The 23,577-nt window shown below is 46.6% G+C and overlaps 1 protein-coding gene across 1 annotated transcript in view; it reads left to right on the forward strand.

Moving 5' to 3' along the window:
- The window catches only part of Gpr161 (G protein-coupled receptor 161), a 40,738-nt gene that overhangs the window by 12,196 nt on the left and 4,965 nt on the right, over positions 1 to 23,577 (forward strand). The window contains exons 2-5 of the mRNA XM_048357355.1: positions 7,693 to 8,110; positions 13,503 to 14,227; positions 18,159 to 18,263; positions 21,002 to 21,121. Of these exons, the coding sequence (XP_048213312.1) occupies positions 7,737 to 8,110; positions 13,503 to 14,227; positions 18,159 to 18,263; positions 21,002 to 21,121 (1,324 nt within the window). The 5' untranslated portion in view covers positions 7,693 to 7,736. The remainder of the gene's footprint in view (positions 1 to 7,692; positions 8,111 to 13,502; positions 14,228 to 18,158; positions 18,264 to 21,001; positions 21,122 to 23,577) is intronic.

Genomic DNA, 23,577 nt, shown 5'->3' on the forward strand with positions numbered 1-23,577 from the left:
GAATCTCTGATTCTGTTTAGGTTTATCATGGAAAATGGTGGTCAAGTTAGAGTGTGGAGTCATTTGCACTGGGGCTAGAGGAGAATGGGATAATGGAAGGGAAAGTGGTGGATTGATAAATGAAAACCCCATAGCACCAGTCCTTACCAGGAGTTTGACTAATAGTCCTATATAACAGAGTTTGCATTCTTTAACCACTCTTCTCACTGTTGACTTAACTATGTATCAAATTGGATTATGTTTCATAGCATGTGAAGTGAATTCTACTCCAAGGGCTTTTACTAAGAAGGGTGACAAGCTGTGGCTGGAGATAGTGTCTTTACAGCTCATTGGGTCATATGGGCTGCTTCAGCCTTCTTGTTTTGCATGGGGCCACGTGGTTCAAAAATTATTATCTCAGCCAGGCTCCAATAGCTCACACTTGTGAGGAGACTGAGATCTACTGAGGAGGCTGAGATCTAAGGATTGCAGTTTGAAGCCAGCCTAAGCAGCAAAGTCCATGAGACTGATTTCCAATTTTAATCAGCAAAAAGTCAGAAGGGGAGCTGTGGCTCAAGTGGTAGAGTGCCAGCTTTGAGTGGAAAAGCTCAGTGTCTAGGCCTTAAGTGCAAACCCCAGTAATAGCACATACATACAAAAATATAAAGGTTGTCTCACGTTTAAGCATTGGCTTTGAATTCCATTAGGAGAAGGGGGGGAAAAAGAGCAAAACTCAAGCTGAGTCTGTCCCTGTTTTCTTCTCTCTCTCTTACTTTCTCTCTCTTTCTCTTTTTCTCTCTTTCCTTTTCTTCTTTCCCTCCCTCCCTCCCTCCTTCCCTCTCTCCCTCTCTCTTTTTCTTTCTTTCTTTCTTTCTTTCTTTCTTTCTTTCTTTCTTTCTTTCTTTCTTTCTTTCTTTCTTTCTTTCTCTTTCTTTCTTTCTTTCTTTTTTGTCAGTCATGGAGCCTGAACTCAGGGCTGGGTGCTGTCCCTGAGCTTTTTCACTCAAAGCTAGTACTCTACCACTTTGAGCCAGAGCTCCACTTCCAGTTTTTTGGTGGTTAATTGGATGTAAGAATCTCATGGACGTTCCTGCTCAGGCTGTCCTTGAACTGTGATCCTCAGATCTCAGCTTCCTGAGTAGCTAGGATTACAGTTGTGAGCCACTGGCTCTCGGCTGTCTGTCCCTATTTCTTAGGGCAATAGCTTCCTGTCACTTTCTAGACAGAGTCTGACGATCATGCAATCTCTCTGTGCATGCATGTTTATTTTTGAAGGTGCATTTGCTACCCCATATTAAGGCAGAGCTCTGGTGTAGGGGAGGAGGAGAATGGATATTGATTGGATAGTGAACAATGTCTGCTGCCCTGTGAAAGCAGAGCAGGCCTAGTGTGCTGAGGTGTCTCCTGTCCCGGTTCATTCATATATTTGCGGATCACATGTAATTAACACCTGCTGTGTGCCAGGAACTATTTTAGGTATTGATGAGAAAACTTACAGATCAAAACTTATTTATTCTCGGGCTGGGAATGTGGCCTAGTGGCAAGAGTGCTTGCCTCCTACACATGAAGCTCTTGGTTCGATTCCCCAGCACCACATATATGGAAAATGGCCAGAAGGGGTGCTGTGGCTCAGGTGGCAGAGTGCTAGTTGAGCGGGAAGAAGCCAGGGATGGTGCTCAGGCCCTGAGTCCAAGGCCCAGGACTGGCAAAAACAAAACAAAACAAAACAAAAAAAACCAAAAAACTTATTTATTCTCAAATCATTTCCTGTCTTGTATTAGAGAAAGATATCTGCAAGATAAACAAGTAAGCATACACAGACACACATGTCCTAAGGAAAAATGACAATGAAGACATAGAGCTAAAGCATAAGAGAGGCTATAAAATGTGGTATAGCGTGCATTGGGAAGCCATCTCCAAAAAGTTGATTTATATTCAGACTTAAAGGATGTGAGAGCAACCTATAAAGATATATGGAGGTTGCTAAGAACATTCTGGGCCCAGGGAATGGTAAGTGTAATGAAGACGGGCTTGATGTGTTTGTGAAATAGAACACAGGCCAGCGCAGTTGGAGTAGAAGGAATACAAGGTTTCGTTATGAGATTGGAAGTGAAAGGGAGCTTGCCAGACCGTGGAGGGAGCTACAGGTCTAGATAAGAACTTTGGCTTATTCTGGGTGACACAGGAATTGTTTGGGGGTTGTGAGTAAAGCTGACTCTTTCTGACCTATATTTCAACAGGCTTCCCCTGCTTCCTGTGTTGCAGGTAGGCTAGGGGAAGTGATTTTAATAATCCAGAGAACATATCACATAATCTGGACCAGAGTTGTAGCAGGTGAAACATGATTGAGTTTTAGATACATCTCAAATGTAGAACTAGCAGGTTTTAATGATGGTCCAGATAAGGGATGTGTGACAATGTGAAGAATTGGGAGGGACTTCAAGATTTAGGGTCTGAGTTACAGAAAGGAAGGAGGTGCTATGTGTGCCATGAAGAAGAACATGAAAGGAGAGTGACTGGGAATACATGGAGCCTGTGATGCCTATAGCAGGACTATGCAGAGGTTGAGGAGCTGGACGGATGTACAAGTATTACAGCTCCCAGGTCCTCCTAAGTAACAGTAATATGATCGGGGAAAACAGTCCACTTAGTCAGTGAAAATCAATGAGTTCCAGAGAAGAATGTGAGGTGAGATCACTGAATATCCAGATTTATTCAGAGAAGCTGGTGTTCCGTGGTGGCACTTCTGTCCTTGTAATTCAATTCTAGATTGTTGGCTCGGGAATCACCAAACCAGTTTATAAAATGCAGCTGAGTGCTGGGTACTAGTGGCACATAACTGTAATCCTAGCTACTCAGGAGGCTGAGATCTGAAGATCATGATTCAAAGCCCATCTGATCAGGAAAGCCTGCCGTTCTTATCTCCAATTAACTACTGGAAAGTCAAAGTGGAGCTGTGTCTTAAGTGGTAGTGCATCAGCCTGGAGCAAAAAAGTTAAGGGAGAGCTCCCTGGCCTGAGTTCAAGCCCCAGTACTGGCACAAAGACAAACAAACACAAACTCTCAGTAGATACTTGTCTTTATACTCTACAGAGTTGCTTTGTTTTGTAACCCAAAATGGATACTGATTACCCATTTGAGTGACAAGATTTGGCTTTGAACAACTTGAGGTTGTTGCAGGTTGCCAGTGCTTTGGGAGTGTACAGAAATGACTGAAGGCACTTCCCAAGATGCTGTGCCCATCATGCTAAGTGGGGGTGGTGAGTGAGTCCTTATGTAGCCTCCTTGTGGACTGTCTGAGAGGGCTAGCGTGTTCTCTCCTCTCTCTCTTTGTAATAATTTTTGATAGATTAAAACCTCACTGGGGTTACTGTCTAGCTGTTTGATCTCAGAGGAGCAGCAGGAGACGAAGTTGTTCAGCCAGGGAAGGGTGTAGGAGTGTGGGATTTCTGAAACACCTTTGTGTCTAGCCACAGAGCTACCCAGGAGAGTGGAAATGTGAGTCACACTGGAATTTGCTTCCATTCAATGGGCCCTGGCTTGTCAGGCTCTGGGTAAGCTGGCTGCCTGCCAGGAAGCCTGTATTGGTTGGGGCCTTCCAAATCTCTCCCTGTGTTCTTTAAAGACATAGCTCTGAGGGATTTGCTGAGGCTTGTGCCTCCCTCCTCTAGGCCTCCTGGCAGAGATTAGGGTTTTGGATTTCTCTGGGTGGGCAGCAATTTGGCTAGCATTTCCCCTCTGCCTCCTGGGAAGGGTTGGACCTGGAGACCTCAAGGCTGCCATCAGCCGCAGGCTCCCTCATTCTGCGTGTCCCTGGCCTGCAAACAAGGCCTACTGAAGAGTCACCTAGTATTTTCTGCCCCTGTTCCATCCCCAGATTAGAAGTTTGTCATGCCATTTTTATTCTCTTAGTAGTAACCTTTGCGGTACTAACTCACACATTTGACTTAACAAAGCAAGTTTCCAACTCATTCAACAAATTACGATTGAGTTACCTACTATGTACCAGGCACTTGACCAGGTGCCAGAGACAGCCAAAACCAAAATCTCTGCCCCCGGGGCACAGTAATGTGGAATCCTTTTACTACAGTCACACCTTTAAGAGTGTCTATTTTTAGTTAGATAGAAGAATCCATTTTTGAGCACCACAGCATGATGATTATAGGTACTAATAATGAAGTGTTTATTTCAAAACTGCTGAGAGTAAATTTTAAGTGTCACTTACTTCCCCCAAAAGTATGTAAGAGGATGGATATGTTAATTAGCTTGCTGTATTAATTCCATAATGGAAAATAAATTTAAAATAGCTTTAAAAATAAGTTTAAGCTGAGTACTGGTGTCTGTAATCCTAGCTACTCAGGAGGCTGAGAGCTAAGGAGAAAAGTCTCAGCAGAAAAGTCTGTGAGACTCTTATCTCCAATTAAGCAATAAAAGCCAGAAACAGAGCCTTGGTTTAAGTGGTAGAGTGCTAGCCTTGAGGAAAAAAAGCAAATGGATAGTGCAGAGGCCCTGAGTTTAAGCCTCAGTACTGGCACAGTACTGAGATGAATAACAAAAAGTTGAGAGGAAAGGGACCTGAGGATTTTATGGATCTGAGCTGTGCTCAGCATTTTGGCTCAGTAGACCTAATGGTCCAAGATGGCTTAGGATCTCTTCCTTTTTTACCACTAGGGCTATTAGGGAGATTTTTATTCTCAGTGTCTTTATAGCACCAAAGCAGCTTTTCCGAGAAGAGTTTGCCCCCTTCCCCACCACAGATTTCACACGAACTTGTCAAAATCGCAAGCAGATCGAACAATCAGGATTTCCATTTCAGCACTAGAATAAGACACAGACATAGTGGGCATAGCCATAAAAATCTATCTGTGACATAAAGATGGAATAAATAAGAAGTTGCATAACTGGATCAAAATTCAGAATATTTTAGCAGCCTGGAAACATGGGCAAATAGGCACAAAGTAAAATTTAGGAGAAATAATGTTTTGTACTTGGGCTTAAAAACATTAATTCCATATGTTCAAAATAGGGACATCTGTCTGTCCAAAAGCTTGTGTGTGTATAAATTTTGGGTTTTGATCTGCATTCTACAAGCCCAACAGGATGACTGAATTGCCACAAGAAAATGTAGTTATTAGAGTGAATAATGGAAGATTATCCTGACCATGGAGAAAATTGCCTCTTTGGACTTGACTCTAACCAGACCCCACATGTAGAATGGTGTGTTCATTTTGAGAGGCTACAAACTGGGAGGGGCACAAACATCTGTCAGGGCAACCCACAGTGAAGGATCTGGAAGCCAACTCGTGATGAACAGTCACAGGGAACTGGAAAGCAAGTGATTGTGGAGTCTTTGAGGTTATCAAGTAGAAGAGGGACTCACATTATTCAGTCCCGCGCCAGCAAGCATGTGTGGTGTGGGGGTGGGGGGTTCTAACCTGACACACAGTGGACTCACTAGGAGTGGCCTCTCCACCTGCATACTCCCTGTGGTGAAGGTGCTTGAACAGAGATGGCAGGTCCGCCCGGAAGGTGCGGGGACTGCCTTGTGGCTGTGCCAAGGACCCTTAGGCACTAGGGTTCTTGTTGGTCTGGCTCACAGAAAGCAACCTTTGCTTTCTTTCTGGTGTCTTCTGTTTGTAAAGATCAAGAGCAGGGGGGAAAGTGATCTGTGGGAGTTTTTGGCTGACAAAAGTAGATGAAAAGTTTGGGAGAAATATTAGTCTATAGGATTTTGTGTTAAAATATGTCAGCTTTGAGTTTTAATCTTCAGTCCAAGCCAGCTCTGGAGAGCAGGGGGCTGTACCTCAAAGACTGTGATGTCTGCGGGCCAAAATGCCAGACACTTTCCATGAAGGCTTGCGTCCTTTCCCCCCTCACCAAGTCAGATGAGAGCAATAAGTGTTTCAGTACACATTTTACTCAGTTAAACCCTGCTCAGGGGACACAGAATAGTTGTCACAGCGGTCTTAATATCAAACTTCAATCAGTTGGCATGGGGTTAAAGTGCAGGTTTTGACTCACTAATTCAGAAGTAGTAGTCTTGCAGTTCAGTAAGTTCCTAGGAGATGTCAATTTTGCTAGTTCCAAGTATTCCCTGAGAAGTGTCTAACACTCATTCTGTAAAGGGTTCCTCACAGAACACTCATAATCTGTTGTCCCTCCCTACTGTTTAAAGTACACATTTAGGCTGGGGTGTAGCTTAGTGATATAGTGCTTGCCTAGTATGCAGGAGACCCTGGGCTCAATTCCCAGCATGGCAAACAAACAAATCAATAAAACAGCGTATTTCTAGGCATGCCCCTGACCTCTAAGACTAGAATTTCTAGCAGTGGAGCTGAAAACTGGTGTGTGGTGTGTGGTGTGCGTGTGTATGTGTGTGTGTGTGTGTGTGTGTGTGTGTGTGTGTGTGTGTGTGCTGGTCCTGGGGCTTGAACTGAGGGCCTGCATGCTGTCTCTGAGGTTTTGTTTTTCTCAAGGCTAGCCCTCTACCACTTGAGCTGTAGCTCCACTTCTGGCTTTTTTGATGAGTAATTGGAGATAAGTGTCTCATGGACTTTACTGCTTGGCTGGCTTTGAACTGTCATCCTCAGATCTGAGATTCCTGAGCAGCTAGCGTCAATGCCTGGCAAGAAATTGGCTTGAATTTTTTAAAATTGTTATAAAGTTGATGTATCTCTATAGGGGTTAGTTATATAAGCCAGATAAAGAGTACATTTCTTTTTTTAAATTGTTATTTTATCTTTTGCCAGTCCTGGGGCTGGAACTCAGGGCCTGGGCACTGTCCTGAGCTTCTTTTGCTCATGGCTAGCAAAAAGTACATTTCTTTTTGGACAGTGTTACTCCTTCCCCTGCTTTCTCCCAGTTTTTCCCTCCTGTCCCTACCCACAGGTTGTATAGTTCATTGTCAGTATATTGTCCAGTGAGTATCATTGCTGCATTTGTTCACCCTTTGTTCTCCCCCATTTCTGTGCCCCTACTTACCTTCCCTAGAAAAAATTGGCTTTTGACCGGGTGCTTCAGGTGATTATTAAGCACACTAAAGGTTTTGGGGAAATGGATAGGGGATTGTGTTAGTCAGCTTTCCAGTACCTATGTAATGAAATGCCTGAGATAAACAACATACAAAGCTGAGGATGTAGCTCACTTGCCTAGCATGCACAAGGCCTTGGGTCTGATTCTCAGTGCTGGAAAAGGGAAATGAGGTAAGGTTCTTTTGGTTCCATTTTGAAGGTTTTAGTTCATGGTCAGTGGGACCGCTTGCTCTGGGGCTTTAGGTGAGGCAGTACCTAATGGTGGAAGCATGTGGTAGAGCAAAACTACTCTCATGGCAGCTGAGTTTTGAAAGAGAGAAAGAGGAAGAGACCAGAGTCCCACAGTCTCCTCCAAGGAGCCCCAAATCTCCCAGGCTCTACTCCAAAGAGTTTCCTATCCTCCCAGGAGTGGCAAGTTAGGGACCAAACCTGTAACACATAGGCCCTTGGGAGATTTCATAGATCCAAGCCAAGCAAGGGTTTAGACTGGATGGAGGAAATCGTTTAAGGAGAGAGAGTGAATCGCACACACGTTAAAAAGCAGAGGCCACTTAATAGATAGCTTGCATGGAGAAGACTAGCCATAAATTCCCAGACTTACTGGGTGGCTTAGGACACAGAACTAAACTCCGCTAAGCTGATGAGTGTTTTTCTTTCCCCTGATCTCTGCTTGTCTCTGCAGTCATCCAGCATGCTCTGCCCACCCCACACCGAGGGGCACTGACCATGAGTCTCAACTCCTCCCTCAGCCACAGGAAGGAGCTGAGCAACTTCACAGCGGAGGAGGGTGGTGAAGGAAGCATCATTATCACCGAGTTCATCGCCATCATCATCATCACCGTGTTTGTCTGCCTGGGCAACCTGGTCATCGTGGTCACCTTGTACAAGAAGTCCTACCTCCTCACCCTCAGCAACAAGTTTGTCTTCAGCCTGACCCTGTCCAACTTCCTGCTGTCTGTGTTGGTGCTGCCATTTGTGGTGACCAGCTCCATCCGGAGGGAATGGATCTTTGGAGTGGTCTGGTGCAACTTTTCAGCACTCCTCTACCTGCTGATCAGCTCGGCCAGCATGCTCACCCTTGGGGTCATTGCCATCGATCGGTAAGCTTGGTTCAGACAATTGAACAGTTGTGGAATGAGAGGTCTCTGGGCCAGCCACTCTCAGACTGCCTTGGTTGGAAAAGTGCCAGAAGCCTCTTCTTGAGGAAAGAGAGGAAGCTGAGTTCTGCCTCCCTTTCTACCTGCTTAGCTAGAGTTGCTTCTAGTTTTGTCTATAGTGTACATATAGGTCATGCCACATGACAATCTAGTCAATGATGGACCACATATACGATGGTAGAGGTCATATGGTCTAGGTAGAGAAGACTTCACCACCAAAGGTATCTGGCAGTACACTGTAAGGTTTGCAAAACAATTGAAGTCACCAAAAGGTGCATTTAATAGAATATATCTGCTAAGTGATTCATGATCATAATTACCGAATTAATTATTTATTTTGGTATTGGTATTAGGGCTTGAACTTAGGGCCTCTCGGTCTCACTTGGCTTTTCCACTCAAGGCTAGCACTCTACCCCTTGAGCCACAGTTCTGCTTCTGGATTCTACTGGTGAATTAGAGACAAGAGTTTTATGGATTTTCATGTTGGGGCTGGCTTCAAACCTCAGGTCCTCAGATCTCAGATCCTTCGATCCTCAGATCTCAGCCTCCTGAGTAGCTAGGGTCACAGGTGTGAGCCACCAGTACCAGGCTGAAAACATGTGTGAGTAGTTTCTGTGGCATTGTATCCTGTGGAGAGATTGTGGATTATTTTTTAGTCCCTATTACTTGATATGGTGGTTTCACACAGCTTGCTACTCTGAGGAGCACCTCCATTTGTGGGATTGCTACATTTTTTTTTTATTAAGAGCACCTTCATGATTCTTGGTGTAGAAAGGGTGAGTTACCCTTCAGAAAGTCATACAGATGTTCCTTGAGCAGCCCTGAGTCGATGGCTGTCAGGATGGATTCTCTAATATCGCAACAAGAGTGTGGAAGTTGGGTGGCAGTGGGGAGGGACGGAATCTCCTCCTTTCACTTTCCATGTTAGTCAGATTTCATTACTGTTACAGAATGCCTGACATAAGCCAACTAGAAGGAGGAATTATTTTGCTTGGCTTTGAGTTTCAGCAGGTCCCATCCACAGCCCTGGGTTTGCTCTGTTTACTCTGGCCCATGGTAAGGAAGATCGTGGTGATGGAGCATACCTGAGAGGCTCTGTACCTCATGGTGGTCAGGAAGCAGAGGAAAAGAAGGGACTTCCCTCCAGACAGGCCTTATCTACTGATGTTTCCACTGCCTCCCAGTAGCACCATCAGCCAGGGACCAAGGGTATACAAACACTGAGCCTGGAGGGGACATTTCATATTGAAACAACACACTAGTTTTTCATTTTGTTTCTTTTTCTTCTGAGACTGAAACTTGAACTCAGGATCTGACACTTTTACTCCTTGGCTGACACTGTACCACCCAAGCCAAGCCTCCAACCCCAAACACCTTTTATTTTTAAACATCTATTTATATTTTTTGGCCAGACAGGTGATTCACACCTATCATTTTAGCTACTCAGGAGGAAGGCAATAAGCCTGTAGCCTACCTCCTGAGTAAGCTAGGATTCACTTAGCTCAGGATTTTTCCATCTTAGTACAGTTGACTTTGGACCATGGAACTCTGTGATGTACTGCTCTGTCACAGAGAGATATGGCATCTTCCTGGCCTCTACTCACTCGATGCTAGTAATATCTCCCCAGGTAAGGAGTGCAGAATGTCTTTAGACAGTGCTTCATGGTCCCAGGGGGACACGATTATTGTCAACTGAGACTCCTAGTGGATAAAATCCATCATATCTGAGGTTTGGTTCAGTGGCCCTGGGCGCCACCCCCCAGTACCACACACACACACACACACACACACACACACACACACACACACACACACACACACACACACACAATGTCAAACTGGTTGGACAGCTGAGCCCAAAGAATCTATCTTCTAACCTCATAAAAAGAGAGCAAAGGCAACATATAAAGAGAGTAGCTGACTGGAGTGAAATTCACCACTTAAATGTCAAAGTCCTAAGCCAGCCAAGTGGAAATAGACAGCTGGGAGAGTTCTCCTGTGAATAAGTCTGTTACTTACTACTCATAAGTCTAAAATATGTGTTCCTCCCCAGCTGGAGAGCTGCTAGGGTTCCACATTTATTTAAAATGCTTCTCATATTTTCATTCCACACCGTAGCAGATGAAACTCCAGTTCTAAAAATAGAATAGAAAGCATGACAGTAGCTAGAACAAAGGGATGGTTAGTTAGAGCCCTTTTCAAAGAGTCTTCAGGGTCAGTTCATATGTTCACCCTGAGGTAGCCATGGTGGGCATAGTTTTTGCTTGTTTTGAGTGAAGACAGCTTATAAAAACACAGGAAGTTGCTATCACAGGTTGGTGTGTGGCAGTGCCACGGTATGTTGGAGGTTTTTGGTAATACCATGACACCCTGGAAGTCTCTTCTGGGTCCCAGGGTCATGTGTGGGCTACTGTCTTAACCTGAGCAGCAAGTGGAAAGATGGGGTGCCTCAGAAGACAGTGAAGAGCTCAACTACATTAACCCATAAGAAGGTGAGGGGGTTGTTGTTTTTTTCTCCCAGTTATGGGGCTTGAACTCAGGGCCTAGGCACTGTCCTTGAGCTTTTTCACTCAAGGCTAGCACTCTACCATTTGAGCCACAGTGCCACTTCTGGTTTTCTGGTGGTTAGTTGGAGATAAGAGTCTTACAGACTTTCCTACCTAGGCTGACTTTGAACTGTAGTCCTCAGATCTCAGCCTCCTGAGTAGCTAGGATTAAGGTATAAACCACCAGCACCAAGTTTGAGGAGCTGTTTTCGTTGTGTATTTTTTCTTTGAATATGCAGGTAGGCCTAAATGAACATATAAACCTACCGATTCAGAACATATAAACCCACATTTGGGGGCGGGGGGGGTAGAAACATGTGGGAATATTCCTTGTCCTGATAGAGATGTAAATTTGTACATTTCAATGTGTATATATTTTATCTTTCCTCAGAAAAATAAATAAAAGAAAAGTAGCCCCTGGATGCCATGGCTTCACATACAGGCTTTCCTGACTCTCAGAGGCCTACCTTGATAGAGCCAGCACTGGGTCTCCTGTCTGAGCCTCGAGTCACTGACAAGTCCCCTGAGCTTGCCCAGGCTCAAACCCTAGTCACGGAGTGCCATAGGTACCATGTGGTACAGTAAAGAAGTCTTGCCATAAAGTGGTGATAATAAGTGTGTGCTGAGATGGCAGAAGGCAGAGAACAATGTACTCATCGCAATAATTCTTATGACTGTCTAAATAAGGTTAGTTAAGAGAGCCAGGACAGTTCACATTCACCAGGCCTGGCCTCCCAAGCCCAGCTCTGTACCCCCTGAGGCCCTGAGATTAGAATACCTGTATACTAGCTACATGGAGAGAGAAAAGAAGAAATCTTGGCCTTGTGTCATTTTTCTTTCTTTCTTTCTTTCTTTTCATCTTATTCTCTTTTGTTTTGGCTAGTACTGGGATTTTAATTCAGGGCCTTGTACTTTCTGGACAGGCTCTTTTACCACTTGAGCCATCTCTAGTCCTTTAATTATTAGTCTTTTTTTTTAACATAACATCTTGCTAATTTTTGCCAGCTTCATCTTTGAACTAATCATCCTATCTTTACCTCCCAAGTAACTGGGGTTACACTCGTGTATCACCATATTTGGCTCCACCAGTATCTTCTTCAAAATAAAGATTTTCCTTGAAGTGTCTTTCTTCCACCTTAGCAAATGCCACTCAAATTTCTTCCCAAAGTGATGTCACCCAGGTCAGAATCTCAGCTAGTCAACCATCAAGGGAAAGGAGACTACTGTAGTGGCTTGGTTTATTCCTCATGGATCATGAAGTTTGGCAAGCACATAAGCCCTGTGTGGCTCTTATCCCTCAGGAGGAAAGGGATGAGCAGAGAATAAGCCCAGCTCAACTGCAATTCAAAAGGAGGCATGAGCTAGGCCTTTCCAAATCCTGATTTCATGGAAGAAGGAATGGAAGCTCTGAGAGGTTAAATCAGCCACCCAAGGTCACAGCTAGTAGATACAGACTCTTCATGTGGATGGGTGATTTCTACCTCCCATTCATACTTCTTTACTGCCCAACATGGTCTGTCAGGTACGAACCGAGACATCAGCGTGAGTGATCACCTTACCCTGGTCTCTGTGTAGTGCCCCTGTCATCTGCACCATAATCACAGCAGGAGCCTCTCTTTGAGCTCCACACCCCTAAATCCCACTAATTCTCACCCCAAGATCTCACCTTGGGACTTGAGACTTGAGATCAAAATACCCCAGGCTCACCCCTGATTAGTGACCTCTAGTGGGCAGGTAGCAGTTCAGCCTAGAGTCTAGGCTGACTCAGGAAGCTCTCTGTGGAGAGAGTGGCCTAGTCATTTTCTAACATCCTGCCTGTACAGAATAGGCACACCTCACACAGGTTGCCTCATGGGAAAAACCCAACTCTGTAAGCAGCATTCCCTGGGAGAGGAGGAAAGTGGCTCACCTCCAGCCCCATGCGCCAAGTCTTCCCGTCCTTTCTAATAAGGATCAGTCTGTAGCTCCACTTACAGGACTGTACCTGCCCTGGCCCATGGCTGTCTAGCTGTTTCTCAGGTTCTTCTTTGCCAGCCTGAGACAGTAGCATTGTTGCTTGCCTCCTTGGTAATGGGAGTGATTGGGACCACACCTTGGCCTGCAGGCCCTGGAACTAGATGGTTTACAAGGAATTACTGGGCATGTGCTTTGGGGATCATAGAGCTAGATGCTAGAGCTAGATGATGCTCCTTCCACATATATGGGGTAGGTTATTTAGCCTTGTTCTGTTTTTGTGTTTCCACTTGGGAATGAGGAGATATAACCTCTGCTCACAGTCATAAGGATTGAGTGTGGGCTGTTCCCAGTCCCTGCTCATCCTCTGTTTATGTGTTTATCTTTCCCACATCATCCTAGACATCATTAGAGTTCTCAATGGTCCTTCCAGAAACTCATCTACAGTGCAAAGATTAATGTCCAGAAACAGCAGAACTGGCTTGTCTTGATGTATGAACCCTTAGGACCCTAGATCAGGCCTCAGGAAAGCTGTACCCCCAAATGTGAGTGATCTCTGGTGTGCCAACCTGGACATAGGGCTGTTAGAACTCTGTGCCCTTGTTGCCATCCAGCAGTGTTCCATGCTGAAGACTCCCGGAGAGCTGTGACTGCATTTGGGAAAGGCTATGAAAAGTGGCCTCTTTTAGATAATTTCATCCCCCCGCGCCACCCCCCTTTCAAAGTCAGCTGGGAGAAATGCAGGAGCCCTCACCCAGGAAAGCAGGTTACCTGACCTGGTGTGTCCTCTCTCCTTTTGATTTTGATTCTCTCCTTCTCCTTCATTCTTCCTCTAGCTACTACGCCGTCTTGTACCCAATGGTGTACCCCATGAAGATCACGGGGAACCGGGCTGTGATGGCGCTTGTCTACATCTGGCTCCACTCCCTCATTGGCTGCCTGCCACCCCTATTTGGTTGGTCCTCGGTGGAGTTTGATGAATTCAAGTGGATGTGTGTGGCAGCCTGGCACCGGGAGCCTGGCTACACAGCCTTCTGGCAGATCTGGTGTGCCCTGTTCCCCTTTCTGGTCATGCTGGTGTGCTATGGCTTCATCTTTCGCGTGGCCAGGGTCAAGGCACGCAAGGTGCACTGTGGCACTGTGGTCATGGTGGAGGAGGACGCCCAGAGGACCGGGAGGAAGAACTCCAGCACCTCCACATCCTCTTCCGGCAGTAGGAGGAATGCCTTTCAGGGCGTGGTCTATTCAGCCAACCAGTGCAAAGCGCTCATCACCATCCTGGTGGTCATTGGCGCCTTCATGGTCACCTGGGGCCCCTATATGGTTGTCATCACCTCTGAGGCACTCTGGGGGAAGAACTATGTTTCCCCCACCCTGGAGACCTGGGCTACATGGCTGTCCTTCACCAGTGCCATCTGCCACCCTCTCATCTATGGCCTCTGGAACAAGACAGTTCGCAAGGAACTCCTGGGCATGTGCTTTGGAGACCGGTATTACCGGGAACCGTTTGTGCAGCGGCAGAGGACTTCCAGGCTCTTCAGCATTTCTAACAGGATCACAGGTAACCAGGGAACCATCAGAAAAGGGATACATACCCCAGGGCAGAGGTAGTCAGTCTTATCAGCCTCTCAAGCTGTGGCCTCAGGTGCAAAGTAGAGATCGCCCACAGGGTACAGCCGCCTCCACTGTGATTCCTAAGCATCGAGCAACAGCTCTAGGCCATGACGAGAGGCCAGCAAACCAACCTGACAAACATCCCCAAAGAATTTGGCAGCGAGAATGGTGATTCCTTGGTCAAGTCCCTGGTCTCACACGTATATAGTCACTTCTTTATTAGAGAAAGCAGCGTTAGAAGCATTGGGCCAGGCTGCCTTCTCCTCTTGGAAACTACACTCCTTTTAGTATGTCCCCTCCTCAGCACTCTCTCCCTGCCTCAGCTGCTCTCACCCAGCCTGTGCCTGTTCAAACACAGCCACCTTGAGTCTTCCCTCCATTGAAGTGTCACTGTTGTTTGCCCACAGCCGCTGCTCCACCTGACAGCATCCTGGACCCTCTGTGCCAGCTGGGGCTGAATGCCCTGTAGGCAGGGTCCACTAGGCCACACTTCTTCCTCCTTGAGCCATCTCATTACCAGATTCCCATGAGGAGGGCTCACTGTGGAACTGAGATCTCTAAGTTACCTCAAGGTTACTTGGCAGTGCCACCTTAGGGCGAACAGGTTAGCCTGGCAGTGGACATTGTGTTCTAATGCTGAATGGTGAGTGAGATGCTCATGTTTGGTCTTAGGATGTGAAACCACAAGCCTGAAGCTGACAGAGGGAAGAAGAGGCTTTGGGAAAGCAAGGCATGTAGCCTTCCATAGCCTGCCCACCACCACATGCAGACCCCAATGGCAGAGGATGGCATGCAGAAAGCCTGTCCACATACCTCTCTCACCTGCAGCTGTATCTGGGGACAGAGCCTTTTGTGTTATCTCCTAGGAAGGAAGGCAGACCCTTTCATTTACTCAAAGGAAAGTGCTCCAGCCATGTCTGGGCCAGAGGGAAGAAAGGCAACCATGGAGCATTTTAACTTTTCCTCTCCAGCTTTTCTAAGTTCCTTTCATGGTGGCCCTTTGAGGGTGCTTCTGCTTCACCCTGAAATCTTCCCCCCTGTTCCTTTAGTGGCTATTCCTGGCCTCATGTTCCTGGATTGCTGGCAAACCTGACCCCTCTGACCACTCTCCAGCCAGAAGTGCTAGGTGACTAACACCGAGTAGAGAGATGGCACCCAGCTCCTGTCTCTAGCTAGCCCTTTCAGCTGCAGTGGTCTGGTGCAAACGATTCCTCTTACTGGAGGAGCCCAAGACATGCTTCTGGCTTTTGCCGCAGCCTCAAGAGATGGTGTCCAAACCTTCTGTGGCTGTCACCATCCTGTTGGCAAGAGGTAGCTCCCGCTGGCCTTGCTCCCCAAGTCAGGCATCCTGTGGAACATAGCTATGTTTATAGGGAAAACCCCAGAGGAAGAGGCCAAATGCAGGGAGCATATTTAGAGTCTTTTCTGGTCTCAGCTCTGGAACCAGCATGGGGAAAGCCAGAGGGACAGTCCTTGTGGGATTCCCAGAAGCAGTGAGTTCTGAGGGAATGTGTTGTGACTGCCCATCCCCCCTCCCACCATTTCCTCCCTGCATCCAGGGAAGAAAGGAGAGAGTAGGTGCTATTGCCACGTGCCCTCAGACAGTCCAGCATACAGTGACAGAAGGGTTTCTATTTGCAAGTGTATTATAGGAGAATACATGATTATTCTTTATGGTAGGTCATTTTCTGCTTCTGTAAACACAATATCTGAGACTAGATGATTTAGAATGATTGAAAGATTTGTTTAGCTTACATATCTGGAAGCTGGGAAGTGCAGAGCTTGGTACTACCAGTGGTGAAGGCCTTTGTCGGAATCATCTAATGGTAGAAGCAGGATTCAGTCCTAGGCCTCCCAACACTGTTGCCTGGAGGGTTAAGTTTCCAACACTTTGACAGACCCAACCTTGGTAGTTACTGGCTTACTGGGCAGTGGATCGTACTTGTAAGATCTGAAAAGTTTGACTTTTTTTGGTTTTGTTTTGTTTTATGCCAGTCCTGGGGCTTGAACTCAGGGCCTGAGCACTGTCCGTGGCCTCTTTTTGCTCAAGGCTAGCACTCTACCATTTGAGCCACAATGCCACTTCCGGCTAAGGAACTGAACCCAGGGCTTCATGTATACAAGGTGAGCACTTTATCACTAGGCTATATTCCCAGCCCCAGAAGTTTGACTTTTGCCTCTACATTTTTCTGAAAGCTCTTTATTCCCATTATGTCCATATTTTTTAAATAAACTCCAGAGTTTTAAAATGCATTCATTTTCTCTCTTTTCTTTCTCTTTCTTCTTTTCTCTCTATTTTTCTTGGCTGGTAGTAGGACTTGAACTCAAGGCCTTCTGGTCTTTAGATTTTTTTTTTCTGTCACTTGAGCCATGCCTCCAATTTCCAGATTCATTATATTTCAATTGAGAACACTCTATTGTATGCTTTTTTTTTCATTTTTATACTGTGTGTTGTCTTCTTTGAGATCCATTTTTCTTTTTTTCTTGCTCCTCTCTCCTTTGTCTTTCATGCCAGTGCTTTACCTTAACTCCAGTGGCTCTTGTTTCTCTAGTTCTTCACCTTTAATGAAGAACTATGCTTCATTGGGACACCCAACGTGAGGTGGGGTCCGCAGGCTCCCTGACTAGGGTGGTCCAGGTAGGCTATTTTAAGGTTCTCTGGTGCACAGTACCTGACATCATTCTTTGGGGCTGGCTGATTTTCCTAGGGGAGAATTCTCTCATCTCCTTCCTTCCTCCCTCCCCCGTCGCTTCCTCCTTTCCTTTCTACCTCATTCCTCTTTCTTTCTTTTTTTCTCTCTTTCTTTCTTTCTTTCTTTGTTTCTTTGTTTCTTTCTTTCTTTCTTTCTTTTTCTCTCATTTTTTCTCTTTTTTTTTTTCTCTCTTTATTTCCTGCACAGTATTGGGGTTTGAACTTAGAGCCTTTGGCTTACTAGAGAAGTGTTTTACCACTTAAGCAATGCCTCCAACTCTTTTGCTCCTATTTTTCAAATAGGGCTTTGGGCTAACTCCACCCACCTACAGTCTTCCCCATACCCATAGATGGATGCCACCATGTCTGCTTATTTGTTTAGATGGAGTCTTGCTAACTTTTTGCCTGGGTTGGGCCTTAAACCCCAAACCTTGGTATTCACTTCCAAAATTGCTGAGATCTGCAGGCACCATGCTTGACTTCCCCTCGGTTTTTATTATGTTGCTGTTGTTTTTAGCTGTGCCTGTTGTCTCCAAAGCCAGAGTCTCCTGGTTCACTCTCTCCACTCTTCTGCCAGTTCTGCCTTAACCCCAGGTAGGAAAGAGCAGTGGATGGGGTCCAGTGGTTTTCTATGGACGCTTTTTATGAAGTTCTTCCTTCCCGCAGACTCCTCCTAGTCCTGCAGTCTCTTGAGTGAAGCCTCCCCTTGCCAACTTCAGTTCTTCCCGGAGTCACTTTTATTGTCCTCATCTCTCTGTATTCCAAGTTCCACAAATCCTTTCCTCCTTTGGGGGAGATTAAAAAAAAAGATCTTGATATTCAGGTAGGATTCCAGCAGGTACACATGGGGGTTGAAATATCCCAGAGCAGCTGGATGATGTTCTCCCAGGAGTGCTCACCTCAGAGTTGCCCTCCACCTGCTTTGGTGTCTGGCTCGGTCAGCTGGGGAAGCTAGTGCGTCATACATAGCTCAGTGTGATGGAAACCCGAGGGTGGGGGAAAGCAGTGGAGCTCTGCTGTCTTTCAGTGGATTAAGAGTGCGCTGTGCAAAGGAGAGTGGGGAGGGTGGGCGTGGGGCTGGTGGCTGTGGAGGATAGAGACAGGAGGCCAGCTATGTGGCAGATGAGCAGGTGCTAGGCCACTTGAAAGCATGTGATTGTGCGGTCATGCTAACTTTGTCTTTCAGACTTGGGCCTGTCCCCGCACCTCACGGCACTCATGGCAGGTGGACAGCCCCTGGGGCACAGTAGCAGCACCGGTGACACTGGCTTCAGCTGTTCCCAGGACTCAGGTAACCTTCAAGCTTCATCAGCCTCTCACCTGTGTTCGCCTCAGGCAAGGCGACGGGTTGGTTGGATGGACGTGTTTCCAAAGAGTATGGGAGGAGCCACGAGGGCAAGAGTCCAGAGCCTGGTTATCTAGTTGATGGTCTATGTTTCTCAGCTTTTTTTGTGTCTCCATTTTCTTCTCCAAAACAGAGGCATCTTTCTGTGCTCCCTGCAAAAGCCTTTGAGAAGACTGTGCTTGTTAATTATAGTCATTGGCCATTGTGACTGTGGGGTCCCCTGCCTGGTTCTCAGCTTCTTGATGGCCATTCAGGAACTGAGGTATCTTAGGCAAGTTTTGTAAAGCCTTTGTATATCCCAGAGTCTCCCCTTTCAGGGCAGTATTTCAGGGCAGTTGCTGTGGGGAATTAAAAGGCCTAATGAGTAGGAAGTACTCACCTGGCCCAAGAAGAAGCCTTCTACATACCAAGTCAGCCGGCCTGGCCATGGCTACTCCAGGCCTGGCTCCCAGGAAAGAACCCTGTCACCTGCCCACGTCCTCCAGCCACCTTCCTCAGCTACTGCTGAGAACAGCTTACAAACCCAGGCTGCCCTGCTCTCCCAGCCAGAGCCTGTTCCTGGTGTTTGTGGATCCATGACCACCACCTTCAGTGCTCACCTGGTGTTTTCTCAGGCCATGAAGCCGAGTGGGAGCCATGTAGGCAGAGCCTGCGAGTATCTCTCCAGCCATCCACTTTACAGCCCCTTGTGGAAAAGCCAGGGCACCAAGCCACATTACAATGCAGTAAGCTTTATGCTTCTCTCCATGTTCCTCCATCTCTGCTTCTGGGAACATTTGAAAAGTCATCTCTGCTTGGCCTGTGTTTCCTGTTCCCTGTGTTAAGGAACCCTGGAGGAGGATTTTGCTGGAGGCAGGACATACCCTGAGAATGTCCCCTTATGTGGTAAACTCTGGAGCCACTGGTCACAATATACCTGACTTCCTTGTGTGACTGGAAGTAGAGAGAGATCTCATGCTCTCCAGGCTGTATGATCATGTCCAGCCAGCTAGCAGATCCAGAGGTGCTGTGTGCCATTCATTCAGATCCCAGACCCTGTTCTGGGGTATAGTGGTGAGCTGCCTTTAGGGAGATTTCACTTTAGAGGGGAACACAGACAGTCCATAAAAGACGATCTATTTCGCCAAAGCATGCAGTTAAAATAGCAAGTTGTTGGGCCGTGAGCTCTATCTCAATGTTATTTTTGAAGGGTTATGTCCATGCTGAGAGTTGGGAGAGGGAGCCAGGTGGTAGGGAACACTCAGTAGGGAGTTGGCAGTCACCTTGGGGGGGGAGAGGTAGGAATGGCTCACTGAGGGAGGAGTTAGCCAGATGCCAAGAGGACAGTGCTGTGGACAGAGGAAAGAAAGGGAGGTTCTGGATCACACGGTGAGCATGAACTTCAGCCTGTTTACTAGTTGTGTCCTTGTTAGTAATGACCTTCAGTGGTTTAGCCTCTATGGGCCAACCACCATGCTAAAGTTTTTATATCTCTATCTATGATCCTTACCCCAGTTCTCTGATATCAATTGAGTGTGGATATGGAAAGATGCCGAGGAACTAAATTATCAGCCAATGTGCAGTGTGAAACTGCCTAACCACAGTATCTTTGAGGCCCACAGGGCCTGTCCGCCACAGGCAGGAGCATAATGTCTGGCCAGGGTTCTGAGAGCAGGTAAGAAGCTCAAGGCTTTGGTTTCTGATTCCTGAGTAAGGACTTTGATAGATGGAAAACTGGAAACCAGAAACTAGGCTGCTCCCAGTGTCAGGCAGGGATACTGCAGAGTTACAAGTCTTACCCCATCCCTTCCTTTCCTGTACCTTAAAATTTTTTAAAATTATTATAAAGGTGCTATACAGAGGGGTTACAGTTACATAAGTCATATAAAGAGTATATTTCTTTTTGGACAATGCCACCCCGTCTCTTGCTCTCTCCCATTCTTTCCTTCCCATCCCTACCCATAAGTTGTATAGTTCATTTTCAATGTAGTGTCTAGTGAGCACCACTGTGTTCACCCTTTATCCATCCATTTCTGGGCCCCCTTATCCTCTCTAAAACAGATAAACTAACAAACAAGACAAAAAGAATAAAAAACAAAAACAGCAGCAAAGAAAAAAACTGGTATTAGAACTAGGAAAGTGAAAGGGAATACCAAAATCAAGAGAGAAAGGATAAAAAGACAAACAACTCCAAAAGCAATACTTGCAAAACCATTTGGTGTAAACCAACTGAACAACTCATAGAGGGAGAGGGAAAGGGGGAGGAATGAGGGAGGAGGTAACAAACTGTACAAGAAATGTACCCAAGGCCTAACATATGAAACTGTAACCTCTCTGTACATCACTTTGACAATAAATAGAAAAAATGCAAAAAAAAAGCAGCAAAGAAAAAACAAAGAAAAAACCTTGTTTACATTTCTTGGAATTCATTTCAATAAATACTATTTTATATGATCTGGTGCACATAGGCTTTGCACCTTTGTGTTCCTCTCCTACGAGTCTTCTTCCCCTCTTGCTTTCATATGTCTCTTGTCCCCTGTACTGTTCGATGAAACCTTCTGGAATAGTATGATGGATGGAGGATTTGGGGGCAGCTGCTGCAGGGTAGTGAGCTGCCCCTGGTTAGAGTTTGAAGGACAGGAAAAGGGGGAGAAGCGGGACCTGGTATTACTAGTTTCACATGCATCGTCTGTCCTTCATCCTAGGGACAGATATGATGCTGCTGGAAGACTACACATCTGAAGACAACCCACCCTCCCACTGCACTTGTCCGCCCAAGAGGAGGAGCTCTGTGACATTTGAGGATGAAGTGGAACAGATCAAAGGTTGGTTTCTGTGACTGATTGCCTCATTGAAACAGAGGTGTAGAGAGGATCGCAGAGAGTTTTCTTGGCTCATCCCTGCCACCCCCCACTCCCCCCAGGGCTCTAGGACTCCATCGCCTTTGCCCACTCCATGTCTCATTTCCATCCTGAGCACCTGACTTAAAGCAAGCAGCACTAAGGCCGGGCAAGAACAGCTGTTGAAACACACACACACACACACACACACACACACACACACACACACACACACACACACACACACTATTTCACATCCTCCCTTAGGAAGTGGTCTGATAAGATGAAGCAATTTCTAGCCCTCCACAGATTCTTCCCTTGATGATCAGTGTGCAACTATGAATCTGAATGTGCCCCTCTGAGCTTCAGTTTCCTTTGGTGGGTAATAGAAATATGGCCCAGTGAGTGAAGGTCAAGTCCTTCTTGATTACTGCTACTAAATCTGACAATCACAGTTGAGCCCTCGGAGGAAATGAATCCCTTGCCTACATTTTCCTACTCCATTTGTTGCCCCCTGGGACTTGGGGTCACTTTCCTGCCCAGACATAGTGGATGAGTGGCAGAGTCACCACCTGGCCTACCCAAGAGGTGAGTCTTTTTGCCCCTGCATCCCACCAAAAGAGGAGCCACTAGGATGATGGGGCTGTGAATCCAGGGCAGGAGCCCGAGGACATTAAGATGTAAGTTCTTCAGAAATGCTGAATGTGAAAATGAATATGGACACATGGATTTCAGTTCATAATTCTTGTCTCTTCTACCTTCCCTCTCCCAAAGTTCAGAATGAATGGAGAGGTAGTCATGGAGATGAGAGAAAATGATAGCTTATCTTCCACTTCACTGGTAGAGCGGACTTGAGAATGAAGCTAAGATCAGAAGGCTTACAGATTTTATATTACCTTTCTTCATTAAAAAACAAACAGAGTCAAGCGGCCGACCATGGCTCACGCCTGTAATCCTAGATACTTAGGAGGTTGAGATCTGAGGATCGAGGTTTGAAGCCAGTCCAGGCAGAAGAGTCCCCATGAGACCATTATCTCCAATGAATTAGAAAAGCTGGAAGTGGCGTTGTGCCACAAGTGGTAGAGTGCTAGCCTTGAGCACAAAGAGGCTTGGGGTTGCACCCAGGCTCTGAGTTCAAGCCCCAGGACCAGAAAAACCAAACCAAAACAAAACCCACCCATGTCAAGCCCCTCCAGTCTCCCCAGCCAAGCCTGCCCTTTGTACCTATGTAATGAGGTAGCATTTCCAGGCTCACTCTCTGCTTGAACTCTTTTCCCTCCTGTAGGGAGGGATGCGACTTGTCAGCTCTCCAGATAATGTAAAGAGGGGAGAAATTGTTACCCCCAGATACTCCCAGAAAATCAGCACTGTGAGTCACACTAGCACGACACTGGGTATACAACTGAAGTCACAGCCCTTCCTCTCTTTTGCTCATTTTAGTTGCCAGGGCCCTGATTCTGGGTAGGGTGCTTGAACTGTTTGTTAATGTCACTCTCAGCACTTAGGGCTCTTCTCAGGGAAATTCTGGTATGGAAAGGAGAAAAATATTTGTGTCTGTGGATATTTACAACCATAGATCCTATGCTGAAAGAACAGAGACTTTCTTTTAGAGATGTCCACATTGTAATTGTTAATAGAAATACATGTCTTAAGGGCCAGACCTAAGTGTCTTGAGGGACTCCATTCAGTTATTGTTGGGGTTCAGCTTTGGCCTTGAGGGGAAAGGGCAATGGAGAGACACCGCCCTTCCCCCAGCCCTGGGGGAATGCGGAAGCAGGCCACAATTCTCTGGGTCCAGAACCAGAAGAACTGGCTTTGCAACCAGCCCCCCGACTTTCTCGCCAGCCCATGTGCCCCCCAGTCTCACGGGCTTTTCGCCCCTGGGGTGGTGCTAAGCAAGTGACGTTAGCTCACGAGGGGGTCCTATGACAAGCTCGCCAGCCTATCGCCAGCTCTCTGATCAACCACCCCTTCTCTCGTCGCCCCCTACTATATCGACTGCTAGCCACTCCCTTATTAAATCAGATTTGCTCTTGAAGCGTCTCCGAGATCCGCGTACGCCTGGCTTTCTTCACGGGTAAGGAGAGAGGTAAAGCGATCTCGTACGGCCGCATGCACCTGAGGTCTTTCCTGAGCCCCCCACTCCACTCTGGCCTTACCTGCAGGTCGGGTGACCAGGGGAGAGGGTGAGAAAGGGAGCGATTAGAGTAGAGCCTGACCCCCGCGCCAGGGGAGGCGACCCGAGCCCAGCAAGTTATCACAATAACTGTGAAGTAAGAGATCTCTTTGTCTTTAGAGATGAGGAAATTAAAATAGATTAAATAGAATTACTAGCATTTCCTGGGTGGTTAGTGGGGAAGTCAATGATTTAAACCTGGGGAATCTGACGTCAAATCCGCACCCATCACCTCAGCTCACTTGCCCTCTCTGGGACAGCGAGT

This window comes from Perognathus longimembris, chromosome 11, assembly GCF_023159225.1.
Source record: "Perognathus longimembris pacificus isolate PPM17 chromosome 11, ASM2315922v1, whole genome shotgun sequence".
Lineage (NCBI taxonomy): Eukaryota > Metazoa > Chordata > Mammalia > Rodentia > Heteromyidae > Perognathus > Perognathus longimembris.